General features: G+C 41.2%; 1 protein-coding gene and 1 long non-coding RNA gene across 15 annotated transcripts in view; one reads left to right on the top strand and one right to left on the bottom strand.

Moving 5' to 3' along the window:
* Positions 1-5073: 5073 nt before the first annotated feature.
* LOC146568735 (uncharacterized) lies at positions 5074-8378 on the bottom strand. The gene is made up of 3 exons (XR_014893639.1): positions 8311-8378; positions 5264-5452; positions 5074-5161 (listed from the first exon to the last, which is right to left on the bottom strand). It is a non-coding gene; the product is annotated as an uncharacterized LOC146568735 (long non-coding RNA).
* LOC146568736 (calcium/calmodulin-dependent protein kinase type II subunit gamma) overlaps positions 7421-23491 on the top strand; it is a 41642-nt gene continuing 25571 nt past the window's right edge. For 4 of the 14 annotated variants that reach the window (XM_085284987.1, XM_085284979.1, XM_085284990.1 and 1 more), the window contains exons 1-5: positions 7423-7661; positions 9702-9796; positions 19391-19450; positions 22717-22771; positions 22925-22990. In XM_085284987.1, the coding sequence (XP_085141113.1) occupies positions 7597-7661; positions 9702-9796; positions 19391-19450; positions 22717-22771; positions 22925-22990 (341 nt within the window). In that variant the 5' untranslated portion in view covers positions 7423-7596. Of the gene's footprint in view, positions 7662-9701; positions 9797-19390; positions 19451-22716; positions 22772-22924; positions 22991-23491 lie in introns of all 14 variants that reach the window. The other 10 variants (XM_085284983.1, XM_085284980.1, XM_085284984.1 and 7 more) reach the window with 4 other exon arrangements.

Genomic DNA, 23491 nt, shown 5'->3' on the forward strand with positions numbered 1-23491 from the left:
TTTTGTTTTTACTTTAGTTTTACTTTACTTTAGGTTTGTTAGTTCCCTTCTGTGTTCCCTTTCTGTTCCCTCAGTTCACCTAAACCTCACCAGATCTACAGTGAAGACATCTGGATGTTATTTCTAAGTGTGGCAAAGAGAAGGAAGGTGATCCAGATGAACACACACTCACACATACACAGTGTGTATGCGTGCATGCAGCAAAGATTCATGCTTAATACTGCTCTAAAAGCTCTGTTCCCTACATCTTTCTATTCAGTGACTTCACTAAGACCAGATATCCCTAATACACTCACCACAATCACACAGGTCTGGGTGTGAACACAGAAATATAAAAAGGAAACTGACTGAAAGGAGATGCTAAAATAGCTTGTTCCAAACGGGGGATGAACTAAAGTCTGCACTAAAACCCAGTAAAAGATTTTTGGGGTGTGTTTTTCTTTCCGTTTTCTTTCTTGTAAAAAATATATGAACCCGGAAACGAGCGCAATGGTTTGCATTAAAGTCAATGAACCAAAAACCTTCACGGATCTAAATGAAAACTCAGAGGATCGTTTTTAGCTTTATAAGCAACAGTATGAAAAACAAACTCCAAGTATTTTTATCTGCTAGAGTAAATGTAACGTAGTTTAACATTCAGCATTTGGCATTAAGCAAATAAAGTTTCTTGACTTATTATGACTCTGATGGATGGAGCACCTCTTTCTATAGCATTTATTCAAGACGTTCGGAACAAAATTAATCAGAGGCTTGGGATTGACGTCCATGAGATGATCATTTCCTACACTTCTTTCCTACACACCCCGTATTTGCGCACTGTCCTTACAGATGCTATGGTCACACTGCAACATCACACATGCAGTAAAAATACATAAGCAAGTTATGTTTTTACTACTCCGTGTGATGAAGGACTCTTTATCACAAGACTTCATGAGTGTTGATGTGCAACTCTTCATTTATGTCTTTGTTGAAACTGAGGTTGGTCTACTTTTGCTGAAAATGAACTAAATGGCATAAGTGTTTTGAATGACACAGTTTATAGTGTCCCTTGGCGAGACACTTATTAGTTACAACTAGTTGCAACTAAACAAACAAAAAGGCAGTAGCTGATATCAGCCGCCACCCTGTCATCTAAATCCCGTCACTTCTGGCTCCACAAAACTGAGGCTTCAAAATACAAAGTCCAAAACCAGCAGGTGATCTCACAGAGGGGTTGCAATGGGTTTACATCCAGTATCTTCTTCTGTTTTTTCAACTTTAATCTTATCAACTTTGTGACATTTACATATGAACAAAGAATGCACTGACAGTGCAGAAAATAAGTAGATAAATGACATCGACTGTTTAAGATCTATGGCTGCAAATGTACTGTTTTGTTGTTTGCTTATTTTCTAGGCAGTTCTTAAAAGCTTAGAACAATATAAAGTTGTGGTCACGTTTACGTACACTCGTCATTGATGGCTGGACTGATTGTACAGCATTCATCTTTAATGACTTAAAAAAAGTAAAAAGAAAAAAACAAGAACTGGGGACACAAGCTTGAATTTATTTTGGATTTTCTTTCTCTCAGGCATGCTTGTGCGTGTGTGTTTAACTAGTGTGGTGTACAGTAAGTCACCAGTGCTGTGAAAAGCTGCATTTCACAGATGTTTTTATTCCCCTCCTTCATGCTGCAGTTTTCTCTGTTGAACACAAGATGGAAGTAAAGTCCAAGTTGTGCACTGTTGGTTTTTAAAGTGTGTGGAACACAAGCCTAAACTGATTCAGTTCACTTTTCATCTTAGATCATTTTATATATAGTGATGTCAAGACCCTACAGAACCTCTTTTTGGGGCCAACTTCTGCTAATTTACAAAACCTCCGGGGTGCAGTTGACTTGTCAAAAATGTACCTCCTACATTCTTTTCATAACCACATTTCCCAGCCCTCGATGGAAGACGTCATGTGGTCAAAGAAAGGTGTGAAGGAGAACAAATAAAGACTTATTTACACTTACATTTGACAATTTAAGAATGTGTTTGATGTGTTTACATACAATGTTCTGATAGATTACAAAATGTGCATCTTGCTTCACTCTAAAGTGTTCTTACCGTGTTGTTTCATGCAGGCCAAAGAAACAAGAACCCCCAGAGAAAAATTATCATTATCAAAGGCTGTTTTTTAAAGACCAAGGAAATACTTGAAATCACAATTACTGATTAGGAGTTTTAAGCTAGTATTATTTTGGTTTTCTTTTTGGTCAGCTACCATCTCTCCTTTGTTCAGCCAGGATGGTTTGGATAGCTTGTCTCTGATCACAAATGACATCATATTAAAAAAATGCATTTTGTCTAACTTCAACTTTAACTAACTTTGTCTAACATTAAAAATTTTTTGATGATCTTAAAATGCAAAAACTGTAGGCTACTCATCTAGTCGCAAGTATTTTGCTGTCGAGAGCTGCTGTGTGTATATATATATATATAAAATACATGTGCAATGTTTATCTGAGTTGATATCTCAATCATCAAATACTGTCCCTCTTTGTTTGTCCACAGTGTTTCTAAGCAGAGCTTGAGGAAGACCAACTAAAGCAGGAATTAAAAATCAAAGTTTTCAATGTGTTTTTCCATTATTCTTTTCCTTCCCCTATAATTTACACTGGAAGTACAGTGTAAGAAGGACACTGCTTCAGTGCCCTGTATCTCAAAGCAGTTGACTTGAAATTTTTTAGCTCTCTGCTTAAATGTACATTAGCATAACCAAATAATGGGCTTGGCCACCATAAAATAAAATGTGCCCACCTCTCACAACCTACAGTCTTTATGCATTCTCTATCATCCGAAAACATTGCACTAAAAAATTCAACATCCAGAAGACGAGAATAAACTTTCTAGGACAACCAGTAGTTATTTTTCCATTTAAAGTACCTGGAACCTTTTCCCTCAGGAACCCTTTTCGCAGCACTTAAATATCCCTTCAGGTCATTGTTTGTCTGTGTTTCCGCTACGATGAAGACATGCAAAGGTTATTCAAATTAGCCTGCTGATGTAGCGGCAGCTGCTTTAACACAGGAGAGATTTAAAAACATTTCTCTTTTGTGCTCCCCATTTATAAAAACATAGACTCCAGGCTTATCTCAGCTGTCTCCATTTTCTCTTTTCTCTCAATATTAAAGGTACTACTCTATGATGATCTGTACACACACACACACACACACAGTCCTACAGGACAGTGTACCATCGTGGGAATGCACATGAAGTTGCAGGCCACACAAAGCGACCATTAGATCCTTTTCCCTGAAGTGGAAAACAACCTAATGGTCTGTTAAGGAGCTATGCCGAACACACAAACAGCACTTCCACCGATGGCCACTTGAGGGCTCTAAATATGAGTTAATTCCCATAGATTCCCATGTTAAGATGTCCAGATACACTGCATTTAAAAAGCCTGTTAACAGAGTGGAATAAAAATGGTTTGAGCCTCTATGGTTAGTGTTCCCTTTTCATAATAACTGCACTGCGGGAAATGTTTGTATAACTTATCCTTGAGTTACACTTGAAAAGCTTAGCTAATTAGAGTCAGTGAACTGGACCTCTCCACAGTGTTTGTGGTATTTGTATATTTTGGAGCATTTTTAATGGAGTTATCTGGCAAGTAATACAGAATGCTGTGGGGTGCTTAACATCAACAAAGCTGGTGAGTATACTTGCATGTTACTTGGGACTAATTAGCACATATGTACATATGTTTGTGCATGTTGCTTGTTAAAAAAGCTTGCAGGCATTACCCAATGACTTAGCATTCCTGCCTCTCATCCAGATTTCATCACTTCTGGCTCCACAAAATTGAGGCTTCAAAATGCAAAGTCCAAAACCAGCAGGTGATGTCACAATGTCTATTTATCTTTGGGCTGCACAATGGGGTTACATCCAGTATCTTCTTCTGTTTTATCACCTTTAATCTTATCAACTTTGTCGACATTTACAAATGAATAACTTTTGTAACCAATCCAGATTTATGTTTAAATAAAAGTGTGAGGGAGGTAACAATGAAAATACTGACCATGCAGAAAATAAAATGATTAAAAAATGGAGTTTTTCTGGACCAGGGGCACCTCTCAGTCCCCGGTGATGAGACTTGTTTCACTGTGGAAAGTGATGCTGTTCTTCAAGCAGTTTTCAGTTCATGCAGGCTTAAGCCTTGGTGGTTCCTGAACATCCTAGCTAATTTCCTCTTATCTGAGGGTAACAGTTTGGGCCTTCTTCCAGATCTCTGGCAAAGTGGTGGTACATCCAAATCACTTCTACTTACATAAATGTAAATTTCTTGTATAGCGCTTTTCTACTCTACCTGAGCACTCCAAGCTGAAAACGTCAGCTTGCCTTATTCACCCATTTGTACAAGCTATGGTTTTTCTATGCTTTTTTTCTACGTAAGTGCGTTCTATCTAACATTTGCACACACTCATACTCCCATGAATGCATCTGAGAGCAGTTTGAGGTTAATGTCTTACCAAAGGATATTTGGCATGCAGACTGGAGCAGCAAGATCCAACCACCAAGATGCAGATCAGTAGATGACCTTCTGTACCTCCTGAGCTACAGCCACCCCGATTGTATGTACAGCCGCAATTGTACATAACTGAACTGATGTTGGAATCCGCAGTTGTTTAGAACAGACCTTCCCAGCTTGTGTAAATCTACAGTTCTTCTGAGTTCCTTGGATTTCCCCATCATTCTGAGTATTGGTCAATCCAAAGAGACCTGTCAAACAAATACTTTTTATACTGGCAAAGAGAAACTACCAGTTGTGGTAGGAATTAAGAGGCCTTGGCCTTGTTAAGTTAGAAGACACTGTAGAACTGTCAGCACCACTTAGTGAGTGTATGTATAAATCTGAACCTGTATTTATACGTTTGATACTGTGTGGAGAAAATGCAAAATATGCAACCTTTTGCACTACAGATGTATGCTGTACAATCATTCCATTTTGTAAAAAAGAGCAGTTCCAAGAAACCATTAAAAGCCGAAATTACCATGACATTCATGCCTGTGATGAGTGTGTGTAAACATCCGACCGATACTGCAGCTCATGGCTCATTTTTTAATAGGTAGTGAAATAGTCCACATGAAGTAATCCCAGGCTGAGTCAGCAGAGCTTGAATTTCTAGCAGCACTCCCTGAAATGAAGGAAACACAGAATGACTAAACTCTGTAATCATCAAGAACAGGAGCCGAGTACATGTCGCCCCTGATTTTTGCTGTGATCTTCACAAACTTACCATTATTTATTTATCCTGTCCGAGCTGACAGAGCACACTGGCGTTTCATCAGCAACACCCTGCTTTTCGCCCATGCAGCCTCTCACACTGACACCCAGGCGCTGCACAGCCCAGCCACGACCATCAACGACAGATTTGCTGAGCGGTTGGGGGTCGGTAGCTTATTGCTCGCGGGCATCACTACAGTATCTGCTGAAGGAAGGAAGAGTGTTACTCATTCACTTCCCCCAGTCGGATTATTTCTCCAAAAGCAGTGGAGAATGGGAGTGTCATCACTCAGCTTCTGGCCACATCCACCCTCTCAGTTGTGATGATGTAACAGATGGCATATTCACCCTCATTAGTCACAACAGAGGAAAATTCATTCCTAAATGTATCGCAGCTACTCAAGCTTTGATTACACAGTTAGTCTTTTCTGGGTATAAACACAGCTTCAGTTAGCAATGAGAGTCTGCTACAAACAGAAATATGATATTTTGGCTCTGACTACCGCAGAACCTCAACTGGTGCTTTTAACAAAGAACTACTAAATACATTTCTGCAGCTATACATTAACTAAGGGAAACCTTTGAAGTGCCTTTAATGTGTATAGTGAAACATGTTATAATATGATGATAATTCAGCATTTCCTTTGAGATTGAGTGCAATTTCATAGACATTGAGTGCTTTGTTTTTCCCTGCAGGGCGGCATGGGAGTAATAAGAGATGTCAGCATAAATAGCTGCCACCTTCATGCACCATTTTCATTGCAAAACCAAGAGAGAAGTCACAGTCAACCAGTGTCTGCGTCACAGTAGGTAACACATGCATATAAAGTGCACAGTGTGTGCATATGCGTGACTGTTACAATCTGAAAATAAAACATGAAAAATCACAGATTATGTTTCTTTTCTTCATGAGAAATCATCCCACTTTCTCCTCGCTCTCTCTCTCTCTCCTCACTCCTCTGTCTCTCATGAAGCGGGCAAGGCGTAGTGTGTGGTTGGTGTGAGATAACAAAGGCTGAGGAGTTCACCATTATATAACTTTTGTGGAGGCTGAGGAGGTGGAGGAAGAGGAGGAGAGGCAGCGGGGTTAGCACGTAGGAAAAGGAGGGCAGCATAGGGCCAGTAGCCTACAATGCAGTGCTCGTTTGTCTTCCACATAACACACAAACATGCACACGCTCGCACATAAATGCTGGCCTCCTTTTCATGCTCTCCATCGCCGATTCAGCTGGCTCCACTCGTAATATTTGAACTTTTCAGCGTTTTCAGCTTTTGCGTTCCCACGCTGACAACCACGCATAAAGACTTTCAAGTGAAATCACCATTTTACTCTCTTTTTCTTATGACTGTGTCTGTGTGCTGTCCCTTCTCTGAGCTGAACTGCTCACATGCAGAGGCCCTCTAACTGTAACTCTCCAGCCCCACCTTGCCTGTCCTCTGATGGCCTCCCACTCATGCCACATTAAACATTTAGAGAGGCACTCTGGATCTTTGTGACACCGTCTTTTAGCGCCGCCAAGCCAACAGCCCTCACACTGTGGATGCTCGTCAGTGGAAACCTGATACAGCAGTCACACTGTTCCCATTAACCATCCCTATCTCTCTTATGCACATGCACTCCCCTCAAATGCAAAGTCAATTCAGTTGTTCAGGAAGGCCGACCTCCTGTGTTGAGAGCAAGACCTGCATTAATCAATATTGATTCCTTGAGTGTGAACTTATACCTTGTGTGTGTATGAATGTGTGTGTGTGTCACAGTCTGACTCTGCTGCAGTGAGGTGTGACCCAGTGATGGGTGTATCCCGACCGGTGCAGTAAAAACGCTGCTGCCGGGTTGTTGCCTGCAATATTATTTTGAAAGAAATGAGAAGAGACGGATCTTGGATGCCAACTCTGTTTCTCTGGACCGTCACGTGGCTCTTGTACACTTTAGCGGCATCTCATTGTGAGATCCACTGCCCGACAAAAGATGAATTATTTAATCTAAATGACTGAGAGAACATTTCACCATCATCTCCCCACTTTTTTCAGTGACTTCATTGAATTGGAGGCCCCGCTCTCATTGCTGCACGAGCCTATTCTCGCGAGGATTGCACCTCTTTACTACACGTACACGCACGCACACACACACACACACACCACCATCATCACTCCTCCTCCTCCTCTTGTAGCCAGCCCCTCCCTTTCCGTCTCTGCTCGCCTCTCTTCAGTCTTGCCTGCCTGTCAGAAAGGTGCTTTAGTATTGGAGGCTAGGCTACCCTCCTCTCGGACCCCGTACGAGAGCCTGCCGCCGCAGCTGCCGCCGTCGTACCCCAAGGCTCGGGCTCCCCTCTCACGGCTCTAACCATGGCAACCACCGCTACTTCCACCCGGTTTACTGATGAGTACCAGCTATACGAGGAGCTCGGGAAGTAAGCAGCCTCAACGTTATAGTGTGCATCGTGTTTGTCTTGTCGTTTTGTCCCCCCACCCCCGCAACCTCGCCTCATATTATTTCTGGTTAGCCAGCTAGCAGTGATAGTTAGCCAAAATTGCTTGTAGACTTAATTCTGCTGCCTGCTTTTAGTGGTCTGTCAGTGCATGCTAGCAGGCGTGTGCTATTGTCGTAGTGCAGTCAGGCTAAATAACCGCTGCTATAGGCTAACAGCTGCTCGGGCAGTAACGGGAAGAGCGCACTAACGTTCAGTTACTAGCCAGGGAGCTACCACGCTGATATTGATAAACTGGCCGAGTTAGCCGACTAGCGTTGCGTCTTTTAATCGCTGGTAGGGATGAGCAGAAGGCGCAGATGTTGGTGTATGAGCAGCTGCTGGCCTTTCCGCGTCTGGTAGCCGGTGTTCTCTGGTCTGCTTGACCCGTCAGCCGGGCCCCGAGAGACGCCGGAGACGTAGCCCTGTGACATTTCACCAGCCCACGGGGCTGGCAGCTCTGTGCGGGCTCGACCTAAGGCTGTGGTCGCTAGCTAACTAGGCCGACCCCCCCTCCCTTTTTCTTTTTTTCTTCTTCTTCTCCAAGCAGCTGCAGATGATTTGTGTTACTGTGTTGAGTAACGCTACGTACCCCTGGATCAGTTAATAAGGAAGTTATTCGGTCCAAGCTCTGCCGCTTTTATGTTTGCACTGTAATACCTATAAGCTCCGCGCACCAGCTGTCCCCTGCATCATGTTATCAATAAATGAATCGCTGTTAAGGCTCCGTAAGAGAGCCGATCTGTGATTTCTGGGTGGTTACAAGGGCAATTTGGCTTTTACTGTGTAAGAGGCATGACGTGTTTTCTCGGTATTTTGATGACGGCAGAAAAATCAGACTGCTACCTCCTCTGCTCCCTCCAGCAGCAGCGACAGCATCTGCTGTTCTTGGCCGGCTAAGGCTTTTATCCCTCAAATCAACAGCAGGGCGACGCTGGCCGTATAAAGATACACTGTCCTTAATTTCAACTGCCACTTCCACTCTGTCCTTTGTAATTGACAGTAATCGATGGCACTGATTACATAGCCAGTCCACTGGCACACACGCACACATCTACAGATCTTCCCTCCACTGCCCCTGATCTTCCTGCAGACCGACCACTTACCCTGGCTTCTCTTTCTGCACCTGTTTGATAATGAATTTTGCTCCGTCATAGCTTATTAATGTCAAGTCACGGACTTGTACTTGTGTCACCTGTCGCTTCTCATTTACTGGTGAATCATCGAGACCGGGAGCAGTGTGCAGCAGAAAGGAGCAGCCCTCCATATATCATCCACCGCATTAGAAAAAAAACAAAGAAAAAAAAAAGGAGCCCTTCTTCTCTTTTAGGGAAACTCTCAAGGGCCCGAAACTGCAGGTTGTCCAGATGCTATGAAAACCATGTGTAATTACATCTTGTGTAACTGCTCAGACTCATAGAATCACCAGAGCCACTGTGCGAGCATTCATCTAGGTCAATATGAAACTCCTCAGAGTGGCAGGCGTCTTGTAGTGTGCACTTCCTTTTATGTTTGCGTGCATTTGTGAGTGTGAATGTATTAAATGTTGACGATTGTTGTGTGAAACGCAGCCCAGTCTCTGTACTGCCTGTTGCAAATTGAATTTCCTCTTGGGGGGGAGTAGGTTGCATTGTGTTGTGTGCATATCAGAGATTAGAGAAAGTACTCGGTCGTTCATATTCATAGCTGCTTGAGAAGCTTGTTATGACTGCTGGTTTGCTTGATTGTCCCACCTTTTCAGGTTGACTGCCCCTGTTATAGTGATGTAGTATATGATGGCTGTAAAATAAAAAAAACTGAGTCTGAGACAGAGGGACGGGCAGAGAAGGGGGGAAAGGGTGAGATTGTTAGTATTCACAACAAACCACTGCCACATGTAGATGCAGCTTCAAATGTCACACTTTGTGTGTGTGTGCGTGTGTGCCAGAGAGGCAGTGTCTGAAATGGAACTGATTTTTGGTTGTTTATGTTCTTTCTTCTTAGGGGAGCTTTTTCAGTGGTGCGTAGGTGTGTAAAGAAATCATCAGGACAGGAATATGCTGCAAAAATCATCAACACTAAGAAGCTGTCTGCAAGAGGTATGCTAACACCACACTCACTGACACAGACACCGATGTGCGTTTACTTTGTTTGTGATAAATATTGAGCAGTATAGCTTATTTTCTTTGTACGCACTGATGCCACGGAAAACCATATTCAGAAGCAGTTTGTAGTTGAAATAACAGGTTTAAATTCATGCTTGTGGCTAATCCAGTGCACTAATGCTTAACAAATCAAGGTACTTCACCATATCGTTGTATAAATCCCATAAATTCAGTGTTGTTGAAAAGCAGTTCTGTCACTGATTTGTTTTTTCATCACCTCCTGCTGTGGCTTACCACAGATATTGAAGTTATAAAATATCCCAATATTGTGTAGAAAAATCCTGCTTATTGGAAATTGTGCAGAAACAGAAGTCCCATGATTCCAGTTGCAGAGGAAATCTTTTATTGGGTCGTTGTGTCCGTGGGGAGTTCTTATCAGAATCTTCTAACGCTCTTTAGAAACTCGGTATTAAATAACTTTCAATCGCTCCTCTGTGGTGCGAGCAGACAGCCGCTGTACAATTAATTGATTGGCGCTGCTGCTGCTGCACAGTCCACACCTGAATTTTATTAGTTGCTTCACTTGTGTGCCTCCCTGCAGACGTTCACACCCACATGCTCATGCATGGTGTGGCGTGTAATGTTGCAATGATGACGGGAGCTTATGTCACTATGGCAAGACCTCCCCTGACTTCAGGTTTTCTCAGTTTTGTATGGGCCAAATTAGTGCTGCAGATTCCTTTCTGGTGTTGACACACACACCTTTGTTCTCCTTTCCTGTACTCTTTTGTTATACCTTTGCCTTTCTTTCTTTCTCAGCCAGCCTTTCTCTCATTGCCTTTCTCTCGTCTTGCTGCAATGGGGGATTGGTTTGTATTGAGGCTAATCCACTTACGCTAAATGTATCTCATCAACCACTAAGACCCCACGGATTCCTTAGGCGCCTCCCTGTTGTTGTCTGTGTCTTATGGCATTTGTGTGTCTGTGTGAAAAGGGAGACTGAGAGAGAGCGGGAGTTATACTAATGGAGTATGTCTGTTTTGTGTGAGTGTGTTGTAATGCTGTTATTGTTCTATCCCTGCCATCAAGTGTACACATAGGGCAGCTACCAGTATTAATGTCCCACCAAGGAAAAGTACAGGCTCAGCAGAAAACTGTTGGCTCTTTGCAGAGGCATGGAGTACAATGTAGGTCTGTGCGTATGTGTGTTTTTGCCAGGGGAGAAGAAAGCTGGCCAGGAGAGGAGGAGGAGATTTTCAACAGTGTAGTCTTGCAAGAAACTTGGTGACACTCCACACCAGGGGAGGGAGATGAAATGAGACTGAGGAGATGCAATAGACTGAACAAAGGAATGAATTGGAGAATTTGGTGCTAATAGAAGTATTGCAGTAGGCTGTCTTGACTTGCTGACGCAAGATGCACCTACACACAAACACAACAACGTCCACACCAGGAGGCCAGTGCGTGAGCAGGCATCTTGCCCAGTAGGATTTGGGTGGGGCTTCTTTTTTTTTTTGTCTCTCCCTTTTTTTTTTTTTTTTTTTTTTAAAGCCCAATAGGGCAAGTCTGACCTCTTGCATGGCCTGGTGGGTAAGTCTCCCAAAGCTCTGGTAAACACTGCAGTAATCTGAGGGGGAGGGGGGGGAGACAAGGAAGGAAGGAAAGAAGGAAGGAAACCAAAAAAACAGGAAGGAAGGAAGTGGGTGATGTTGGCAGGGGGAATAGATAAATGTAGGGAGTTGGCTGTGGTATAGTTTTGTCCACAGGCCCTTTGGGATGGATGCAAGTGGGCAGCAGCATGCGCAGTAGGCAGTGACACCCACCTGCTTCTCACTGTAAAGAAATGGAGGTTTTCATTTTGGCAGCTTTAGCTAAGTGGGGTAGGGGTTTGTTTGGCTGCCAAAGATTTGTGCGTGTAATTAATTAAAATGACAGACTGTGAGGTAAATTGTGAAAAATGTAACAAAGTGATGCAAAGTATTAAATCTGCACTGGCGTAGCATGAGTCTATCTGCGCCGTATGAATGCTCTGTTTTATTTTGTTGATTGGAGTGACTGGAAGGTTGATGGCTGCTGCATTGTCTGCAGCGTGTGTGTGTGTGTGTGTGTGTGTGTGTGTGTGTGTGTGTGTGTGTGTGTGTGTGTGTGTGTGTGTGTGTGTGTGTGAGAGAGACACAAATGGTCTGCTTTAATACTACTTTAATATTTTTTTCTTCTCCTCCTACAGTTAGTGGCCTGGGGCGATATTATTGTTCCAGTGAAATGATTTCTCTTGCTCTATTTTACAAATTGCACTTATTGCTCAGCAATTTCATCGCTGGTTCATGGCTCATCTCCTGTTGCCAGAGTCACTTGTTACTGTTGTTGTTAACAGAAAACTAGTGAGATTCATCTGTTTTCTCTCTGAAGGAGGCTTAGAACTCTGAATTACTTTTCATAAAGTCTCTTTGTTCCATGAGTTTTCTCTTCTTTTTATTTATTTATTTATTTTTACAGAAATTGAGCAAAAAAATGGTTTTCAAGTAAATGATGCATAAATATATATTAAAAAAATTAATCAATCTGTAAATTTATTTAAATATGAAAGGTATTAAATCACTGAAATTGCCTACAGAACGATATGTATACCTGTTAAACCAGTTATTGGCACAAATCTCTTATCAGCCAATCACATGGCAGCAAACCAACATATTTAGACATGTAGACAACCTGCTGAAAGTGAGCATAAGAATGAGGAAGAAAGCTGATTCCAGGGAGTTTGAACATAGCATTGTTGTGGTTCCAGATAGGCTGGTCTGAGCATTTCAGAAATCTACTGGGATTTTCCCAGAAAACCATCTCTAGGGTTTACAGGGACTGGTGTGAAAATGCCACAGGTCAGAGGAGCATAGCCAGATTGCATCAAGCTGATAGAAAGACACATAAAGTCAAATAAACAGTTGTTATAACCATGGTATGCAGAAGAGCATCTCTAAATGCACAACACATGGAAGCTTAAAGCAGTTACAGCAGCAGAAGAACATACTGAGTGCCCTCCATATCAGCTAAGAACAGGAAACTGAGTCTACAATTAACACTGGCTCTCTAAAATTGGGCAAAAGAAGATTAGAGAAGTGTTCGCTGGTCTGAGTCTGCTGCAACATTCAGCTGGTAGGGTTAGAGTTTGATGTAAACGACATGAAAGCATGGATCCCTCCTACCTTATAACAGCGGTTTAGGCTGCTGGTGTAATGGTTTAGGGGGCTATTCTTACACTTAGGGGCCCTTGGTACTAAACCATTTTAAATGGTTGGTCTAAACACCACAACCTCTCTAAGTCTTGCTGCTGACAGCGTCCTACCTTTTATGACCTCAGTGTGCCAATCTTCTGATGGCTGCCTCCAAGCAGGAAAGTACACCATGTCACAAGGCTCAAATCATCTGGGGTTTTTTTTTTTTTTACATTTTTGTTTTTAAACAATGAGTTCACTATATTCGAAAGGTCTCCACAGTCACCTTATCTCAATCCGATAGAGCACCTATTTGATGTAGTGCAACAGGTGTTGTGTCAATATGGAACAAAATGTCTGAGGCATGTTTCCAGGGCCTTGTTAAACCTATGCCACAAAGAATTAAAGCAGTTCTGAAAGCAAAAGGAGGTCCGACCCAGTACTAGCAAGGTGTAACTAATAAAGTGGCTGGTGATTGCATATTAGCGATGTTTTCTGACTGAATGACGTAGGGAAATTAAATGACAGTTCAGACTCCCTTGAGCACCTTTTATGCTTTTACTTAAGGAGGAAGTAAATGGTCAGATTGGGGGGGGAAATTAGCCAATCGTGTTGCGTTGACACGTGCACACAGTAGGGGTTCGAGACTGTTTCAGCTGTGTGGTGGCAGACGTTTCTAATTATTATCATACAATAACATGCTTATTAGAAATGGAGGTAAAACTTCACATGCATAGTAGGTAAGTATTATCAGACAAAAGCTTTTTAAACCTTTTGTTGGGGGAACTGGTTTTATATATATATATCCCAGTGACATTCGAATCGATGTTATGTCTCCCTTCTCGTTCTTTTTGATAGTGGCTTTAAAGTAATTTCTCAGAAGCAACATGTTGGGCAACATGTTGCGTGTGTGTAGCACGGCTTATTTAATGATTACTTTTTTGTGCGTGTGTCTCTTATTGAAATAGTACATGTGTTTTACTTGATGTGTGCTTTTTGTTTGAGAACATTTCTACTTTATAGGACAAGTTTTGCCATACTTTTCAAGGAACAGGAAAAACAGTTTTATATCTTAATTGTATCGTATATTATTTTAATTCTTAAACCACAAGTTTAGGAAAAATAAGCAGCACAGAACCACCTCTAGTAAATAGGGGTGCAACGATACACAAAATTCACGGTTCGGTTCGGTTCGATACTTTGGTGTCACGGTTCGATATTTTTTCGATACAAAAAAATGTTCATGCATTTTTAATTTGTCATTTATTAAAATTATAAATATATATTTTAACTCAAAAGTACAGTTTTTAAATTTAACCCTAACCCTTGTGCGTGTTTTTTATTTTGACAGCGAATGCGCACCTGCGGACCACTTATGTGCAGCCCTGGTTTTTTAGCTCGTCATATTGCAGCCACAGAAATTATTTTGTCCATGAAACCATAAAGCTGCACTTTCTTTTTGCCTCATAGTCTGATTTGTCATAACTTCTCCGTTTTGTGGTAAGCTTTTCTTTGGCTGTCACTTCTTCACCCTGACCTGTCTTATTTGGCTCAGCAGAACTAAAATATATATCTGTCTGTGAAGGTTCTCAGTCATCCAGGTCATCGTAGTCAAATATAAATCCTGCTGCTTTTACACACGGACTCACATAAGCTCAGCGATTCTCTGCGCGATCAACCTCTCACATGTTTAAGCTTGCTGCGGGAGATTTCACTTGTCATGTTTGCATAGTAAGCTAACGATTAATAAGACGATGTCAGAGGAATTGGTGCACAAATTATCATCACTCACAGATCAGTGCTGTCGCTCTCTATACACAGTTCGCACGATTGCAAAGTGAAAGCAAAAAAACAAGCGCAAATTCAAACGCGACTTCAATATGTCACATATTGACAGTGGCTCACCGATGCCAATGACATAATAACCCAGCTACATTTCTGAAAGAATGCAAAAGCATTGACATATATTTTTCCTTCTTACAATAGCCCGACGGGCAGGGAAGAGATAGATTTTGGTAGCCCGACTGAAAAAATCGCTAGCCCCAGGACGTCAGGCTAGCGATATTGCAAGCCCTGTATCTGATTGAGGAATCATGCATCTTTGGAAAAGAGAGTTTATTACAGAGAAATGTCTCTTTCCAAAATAAAAGCTATACTATCCGCTTCTTCTGGGTTATATTCTCAGCAGCATAAGGAGAATCATGTGCTAACAGCTGTCTAAATGACTCGGCTAAAGTTAGTAGCATGCTTGTTGTTTTTGTCTTTGCACTAGGATGATGTCGGCGTAAATGTGCAGTCATATTCGTTGTGTTCCCACTAGTGCTTTCAGGTTAATCTCGTTGAAATGACCTTAACACCACAACATGGCAAATCTCCGTTAACGAGCTACCGCCGATCGCCCCGTGCATGGGGCTAGACGGCCAACACGTTAACGAGCTAACTGCGCTAACACACTAGTTCCCACCCATGTAATTGAGCATTGCATGGCACATCCAACATACTGTTTTACTTTAGTCCATGACTCGCTTACCTTCAGGGTCATATGTCACATGAAAACCAAAATAATTCCAAACGCCAGATCTGAATGAGGGTGGGGGAGGTGCCCTGCGCTCTTCCTTCTGACTATGCTGTCTGTGTTGAGCGCTCAGTGGATCTGCGCTCGACAGTGCAGCCTAGGCGGAGTAGTCGAACGCAGATTCACTGAGCGCTCCACACAGACAGCATCGTCAGAAGGAAAGTTGATAAAATAAATTACAAATGTTGTATTGTTCGATACATACGCGTACCGAACCGAAAGCACTGTATCGAACGGTTCAATATCGATACGAATATCGTTGCACCCCTACTAGTAAAAACTTATCTGAAATAACGAACCCCTAAAATAAGGTTTTGTAACCAGTACTGACACCGTTTCCGTCATTTTGTCAGTATTTCCCGTCCTAACATTTTGGATGTAAACTTGCCTGAAACAGATTGAACTGGATCCTCAAGCCTTCAGTCAGATTGTCAGCTTTGTGTGGCAGAAAGAGGGGGGGTGTGCGTATGTGTGTCAGGTCCTCTCCATCCTTCTCAGCTGATGTAAGATGGCTGTGGGCCCGCCCCATGGCAAAGCAGATGGCCAATTAGAGAGCAGCAGGAAGTGCCAGTAATTACCCTCCAGCCCTCTCTTTCCTGTCTTCCTCTACCACATACTCTCGCACCAACAAATAAGGAGATTGAATGAATTAGTGAGCACTGCAGTGACACTGCACCAGGGTAGACAGCTGTACACAAACGCACACACAGAAGCTTGCGTGCGCATGCACACAGACACACACAGGGGAGCTGTGATCCTCTTCTAGCAAATGGACGTTTCATATAATCCTCCCTCCTTCTCTGTCTGTCTGTCTCTGTCCTGCGTCACTGGTGTAATTAGGAGGTGGTTCAGGTCTCTCCCTTATTCACTCGCTTTCTCTTAGATGAGGGAAATCTACACCTGTAGCGAGACAACAGGGAGGTTCGTGGAAAAGAGATTGTAGCACGGTGCAGGAGGACGGACAAACAAATCTTCAGCAAGTTAAAAAAATAGAGCTGAATACAGCAAAGAAAGTAGGCTTTCACGATGTGAAGTCTGCAGCTTTTCATTATGACGATATTAAGTACAATAAACAAACATAAATTGTACACTTAAATTCAAAATGTTTCCCAGGTTTATGGAGAGCGTAGGTGCTTGGGTTAGAGCACCGAGGTGGTTGGGGGTTTTCTAATCATCTTGTATATTAAATTATTGGCTAGCTTTGGCTTTAAATATAATAGGATATGTTTATATTCATAAGTAACTAAACTGAGTTTCTAGAGCAGCAACAGTAATATCTACAGCAGCAAATATCTTTCTATAAAAACCTCAATTAACTATGCATAGGTGGATTAAAAATGCTGTCTTCCTAGAGCCAAGTTTATAACAATCTGAAAAGATGTGTCATGTTAAAATGGAACAGAACTGGTAGCATAACATACTGTTCAAACAAGCAGATCGAAAAGGAAGATTTTACGTTTTTCTGCAAATTTACACCTCCTGTCCGGCAGGTTTGAGAGAGAAGCCTTTGCAGTATTGGTGTATTACTCAGGAAGGTTTTTGTTGAACTTGACGACGAGCTAAGTTAACAATTCTGGTTACCTTTCACTTTTTTCCTGGTTTGGAGTATTCCTTCTGCCTCTGTGTTGGCTGCAGCTCCAGAAACCAAAAGTCATACTAGATAATGCCCATCATTGTTGTTTTGGGGGTTTTTTTAATCTCCATTTTTTTTATTATTATTATTATTTAAAAAAACAAACCTCTTAAATCTTAGGTATGATGTATCTTGACTCAAAAGCCAAGGGTCATATGGTGCATGTTCATAAAGTTTTTGTTCTAATTGCTTTTCAGGCAACCATTTATAATGCGTTTATAACATATGTTTGTAAATATAATTTATCTGTCAGCGTTGGTAGAAATGCCAGCCAGAGACCATCTAGAAAACTGCAGAACAATAACGTTGCCTTTTATAGTAACATGCTGTAATGCCTGTGAACGCTATACTGCAATATAGAAGAACAGCTGGGTAAGGTGATAGTTGATTACTCAGCAACAGCATGTGAATTTTATCTGAGGTAGTTGCTGCGCTGGGGAAATGAATGCAAATCTTACTGAGTCTGTGTCTCTGTGGTGTCATCGCCATGGAGCTGTGGAGTTGAGTTGGCTTCACCACAGTGATAAAGCACACACACTGAGTCATTCTTCATTACAGTTACCCCATGTGACCTCTGACCTCAGCAGTTGCATGGCCTCTTCCCATGGTAATTAGATGGAGTAGTTTAAAAGTATCGTGTGGTTTAGACCTGCAAACCGTGCACAAACGCACTCGTGTAAACGCACGTTGCTACATGACTTGGACAAATCCTCAAACAAGGATGTTGGTTTGGAGATGAGGCGGGTGTGTAATCTTTGTCTAAAGTGCAAATACTGCACTGTCCATAACTGAGCTTCACACTAAACCCTGTAGCACATACACTCACACATGCATGCAAACCGCTGCACCTGTTGCTACAGACAGACTTCTTCGTTTGATTGTGTGTGTTTTTTTTTAAAACCACATGTGCAGAAATGCTAGCACTGGAGCTCAGTTTTAATTCATATTGTTAGATTTTAGAGATGGAGACTGTCTCTACATGCAAATGACTGTATTGCTACTGCTTATGAGTGTTGGCTTACTTTATTCTTTCTGCACATAAAACACATCTTCATTTAAATATTTGCATACAGAGACACTTTTATGACTGACAGCTGCCATACATCGTAATTCCCCAGGAAAGCGCCCGATGACTCAGTAGTTTTTTAATACTAAACATCTGTAGCTCAGTTTTTAAAAGGAACATGAGTGCCTTGGTTTTCTAGTGCTCTAGTCTCAGGCACTGAAATTTTTATTTGGGATGGAGAGAACATAAATAATGAAGGTGTGTGCTATACTTGGGGCTTTGTAAAAGGTGGCCCTTCTCTTCTAACTGCAGGACATTAATGGGTATATTGTTGGCAACACCACAGTGTGTAAAAACCAAACATTGTTCCAAACATTTGGTGATAATGTAGCACCTAGCAGGTGAAGGCCCACACCATAAAACCACATTGTCCCCCATTCATTTCCACCAAGGAAGCATTGCATGTCACATGGTTTGGACTCCCCTTACCTTTCCTGTATGTATTTCTAAAAATAACTGAATTATGAAGATTTACATAACTGTTTCAGGGATTAACTCTTTTACTGATATGTATACTTAAGCAATATAGAATTAGTTACATATACCAATTAAATTAAAGCTCTAATAATCACTATGAGCAAGGTATAGGAAATTATTATTTTATGTATAAAGCAATGTCAGATTCGACAGTGCATCGGTGAGCAACGGTACACTGATGCACCGGGACAGTAAACCCAGAACAGCATAGCTGACTTAAACAGATCGGCTCATTGTCACAAATACTGGCTCTAGCTTTTTCTGTCAGGATCTTTAAATACCTATTTATGATAATATATTGTCTGTTGTTTTACCAGAGCCAGTTCTTTTACCTCCCTTAATCATAAAACATCTGAAATGTTAATAATATTTCACATCACTTTTTGAAACATGGAGGAAGTGCAAAATTAATGTGGCAGACTAGATGATCATCAGCTGCTAACCTCAGTAAATCCCATCTCAACGCTAATGTTCAGGTCACTTAATAGGTGTTTAGTTATTTTTATCCATCTTGTACAGCTGAACATATGTTTTGCTAAAGTTCCTCAAGTGGAAATTATATTATGTTATTAAATACTTTATTACTGTGGCTGAATTTGAATAAACCTTTTTTGTTTTGTCTACACAGATCATCAGAAGCTTGAGAGAGAGGCTCGTATCTGCCGTCTCCTGAAACACCCCAACATTGGTGAGTAGCTGACCAATTAATGCAATCCTTGTAGTCGTTATCTGCAGCAGAGAATTTCAGAAATATTGTTTGTGAGGCTTAAGATGTCTTTGTAAATAGAAATGGTTGTTAAAATACAAAGAAATAAGAGGAAAGAAAAGCGAGTGATTTGACCTTGAATTAAGATATTTTTGTTATAATATTATTGTGGTATTTCAAAGCAGAGCTGCAAGTGGGTGACTCTTATGTAATAGATCATTTGGCGTGTTACACATACCACATACTGTGGTTCTGCTAGGATTTCTGGAATATTTAATTAATGCACTTAAAGTCTTCATAATCTGTTTATAGAAAACAGAATAAACACTCCAGTAACACTGGCATAATGTTTAACTCAGACACGTCAACTATACGATGATGGATCATTTGAGAGTCAGCATGCTAATTACATCCAGGATGGATCTTATCCGAACAGATATGAAGCAATTCAAGGAAACTGGAGATACTGATCTTGAAGGTTTGACTGTAGGCCTCTTTTCCCATCAGTAATACCTGTAAATCAATAAAATCCCTTTAATTTTAATCTGGTGACCATCTCCATTACTAATCTATAGGACAGACTCTTTGAATACGCTGTAATGTGTAACTGTACGTGCCGCTGTCACATTAGAAATAAACAGAATCACAAAGAACGCACTGAGTGGTAAAATAAATACATGAATTGAGTTAATGTATTTATTTTCCAGCTTGTGCTTGTGATGATCAAATCACAAGATTAATCGTTTCCTGGAGCATTGCTGTCGTATCTTATTTGCAGCAGCAGGGTTTCATTTTGTTCATTTTTTGAAATAATCTCTGGAGATCTCCATCACCCATTCCTCTAATGTCTCTGCGGTAGGCAGCGGTTGAATTGTTGGGTTGATAACAACTTTTTGCCTATACCAATGTTTGGCTGTTAGATTACTAACGACACACCGATCAGGCTCGTTTGCACCACTTCCTGCTAGCGAAAAACTACCCTTTGTAGCAATCATGGAAGTTATGGCGTATTATAAATGATAACAGAAACATTTGTTGATGACATCGCCGTCGCTAATTTAAAAACAAACGATATGAGCAGTGCCATTCAGAATAAGAGGTCACAGAATCAGTTGTGCGTGAACTTTGGTCAGTTTTTGGGAAAATCAGGTCAGGATATTTTCCACAGTCCTTTCTTTTTTTGCCTTGTATGTAGCACACAGCAGGAAATAGGCTGCTTCAAACACTTTCGCACTACTGGAAATACTCATAGGCGAGGGAGCTGCATAGATAGAACATACAGGAGGCAGCACGTGTGACGCCCACTCGCTAACGATGAATGCACCAGATTATTAACTGCGATATTCACACTTCAGCTCAATCCGACATCACATGGAGTTTGTGCTTGGGTGCTAGTAGGTTAAGGACCATCTAGAAAGGTTTAGACCTATGTTGCATGTGTGAAGATGCCTTGAAGGTTGCCTTGAAGCTGACTCTTGGTGTGTGTGTGTGTGTGTGTGTGTGTGTGTGTGTGTGTGTGTGGGGGGGGGTGTGGAAAAATTAAGATCATCAAAGCTGACTTGTGAGCAGTGCTCTCTGCCTTCTTTACATAGTGATATTTATTTAGTTATTTTATTTACCTTTCTGATGGAAACTCATATTGCAGTGACATGAATTATACATCTCATAGAGATGTTCAGGAGAGATTGGTAAAGGGCACAAAGGGGAAAATGACAAAATCAATGACATCTTTCTCACTGCACTGCTCATTTCTATTTTCCTCATGTCCTAGTTTTCTGAAAAGCCCCCTCCCCGGCACTCATTTGTCCCTCACCTACTTTTCCTGTTCTTTCCCTTTCTATATACATTTCGCTCTCGTGTCCTTTCCCCTTTTTTTGGCATATTTTAGCATCGTATATGTTCAAACTTTAGACAAAAGAGGGCACGAAAATGAGACAGATGGAGAGACGAAAGCAGAAGTAGGAGACAGATGGAGGGAGAGCGAGAAGATGGGAGGAGGAGTAAAGAACAGTCGCTCTTGTTTCTTGCTGCAGGGGCCATCCTACTTCATCTTATTATACAACTGATATTCGCTTTACATAACAATAAGTTTCTTTCTTGACACTAAACCTAAGCTGTGTCTCAGGCCCATCCTGTAACTCGTGGATTGTGCAGCCTGGATCCTGCTTCGTCATTCTACTGCTGTTTAGTTAAGTTGACAAGCTAAGAGCCGCCGTGGTTACTGCATAACCGCAGAATGAACTCATTAGTGCTTTCGCTACTTCTGTTTCAGACCAAGGGGTTTGGATAGCTCAGCAATCAGGAAACACAAAAAATAACATTTCCTAGACTGGTTCTGGTCTTTGTAGGTCTTTGTTTGCAATTAATTATTTTAGAGGTTTACGTTGGGTCTTGTTTTGTGCTTTCTTGTTAAGAATGAGGATGTTGTGTACCTGAAACAGGCAGAAAAACAGAAAAACAAAACCCTGTAAGTGGACATGTAAAAAGAAGGAAAGGGTGCATGAGTGACTGCTCTCTGCTTGGGACAAAATACCCCTGTTTAGAGGTGTCCAAGTAATCTAATGGTTTAGCATATACCCTGGTTTGTTATTGCTCCACATGGTTCCTATTTAGTCACCACCAACTATCATAGACTCCCCCAGATTGTCTAAATACATGTACATGTTACATGTTATGTCCTTTCTCTATCACCAAATATGTTTGAAGTAATGTTAAACCTGAAATAATAATCACTTAATTTGGATAAAAGTGGGCTTTTGATAGGGCTTTACTGTTTTGGTCAGACATAGCTTTAAGCAATGCTATCACAACCTACAATTACAGTTGCTTATAGTCGCTCCTGCATGCTAACCCTACTGTGTCCATTATAAAGATGTATTCTAAACCACCAGTAATTTTGCCCCAAACAAAGTCCATTCCAGAAACCATCACTCAGTTGCAGTAATTGCAGGGAGAGTATGGTTGAATTAAGTGCTCACTAATTGCCTAATCATTGGGTGTGCTCATATTGCTGTGGTTAAGAAAGGAGAATCAATACATCACAATCATAAATGACATTTATTTTTCTCCATGTCTGCCTCTCTTCTCTTCACATATTTATATTTGAGCTTTGTTTTTTTTGTTTTTTCAGTTTACGTGAAGCTTTACAGCCGAACAGAACAGTATTTTTTATTTTTTATTTTTTTATTTTTTTTTTATGTCTTTCACTTAGCTGCTGTCAGTCTCATTTCCCACCCTCTCTCTTGCAGTGAGACTCCATGACAGCATTTCAGAGGAAGGCTTTCATTACCTAGTCTTTGACCTGTGAGTATCTTCTGTGCACACACACACAATGACATTTTATCCATGCGTGTGACTGCGGTTTGTTTGTGTATGCTAACAACTTCTCTGTTATTTGACTCCCTGTCTCTCTCCGTCTCTTTCTTCGGACCCTTCTTCCTTCCCTTCCCCTTACAGGGTGACAGGAGGAGAGCTTTTTGAAGACATTGTAGCCAGGGAGTACTACAGTGAGGCTGACGCCAGGTAAACGCCCCTTAATGAAGCTGCTCTTCCCAGACACTTTGTAAAATATAAAGAATTACAAATGTGATGATTTGCAACTGATTTGAATTCTATATTAATTTGAAAATGGTGCAATGAAAACATATTGACTGGCATGTTCATAATTGTGTTTTATCACCTCTTCAAAAAACAAAAATGTGACGTAAAATCCTTGCTCGATAAAGGATTTTCAGCTGCTCAACAGTTTGGAATGTTTTCAGTGGATGTCAGGTTTGTTGCACCATTATGCTCATTTAAATTCAGTTATTGTCATCCTGAAAATAAGCAAGGTCTTACAAAGAGAAGACATTGACTGGATGGCAACATTTGTTGCTTCAAAACCTAAATATATACATTATTTGGCATTTTAGGTGCCTTCACAGATGTGCAAGTTATTGATGCTGCGTGCACTAAAGCACCCTCAAACGTTGTTGAATCCATCAGGAATGCTGGCTTTTGAACTGTGTGCCAATAAGAAGCTAG

The sequence above is a fragment of the Mchenga conophoros genome, linkage group LG8 (assembly GCF_057382185.1).
Source record: "Mchenga conophoros isolate Kocher_MC1m ecotype Shallow Benthic linkage group LG8, M_conophoros_male_GT1.1, whole genome shotgun sequence".
Lineage (NCBI taxonomy): Eukaryota > Metazoa > Chordata > Actinopteri > Cichliformes > Cichlidae > Mchenga > Mchenga conophoros.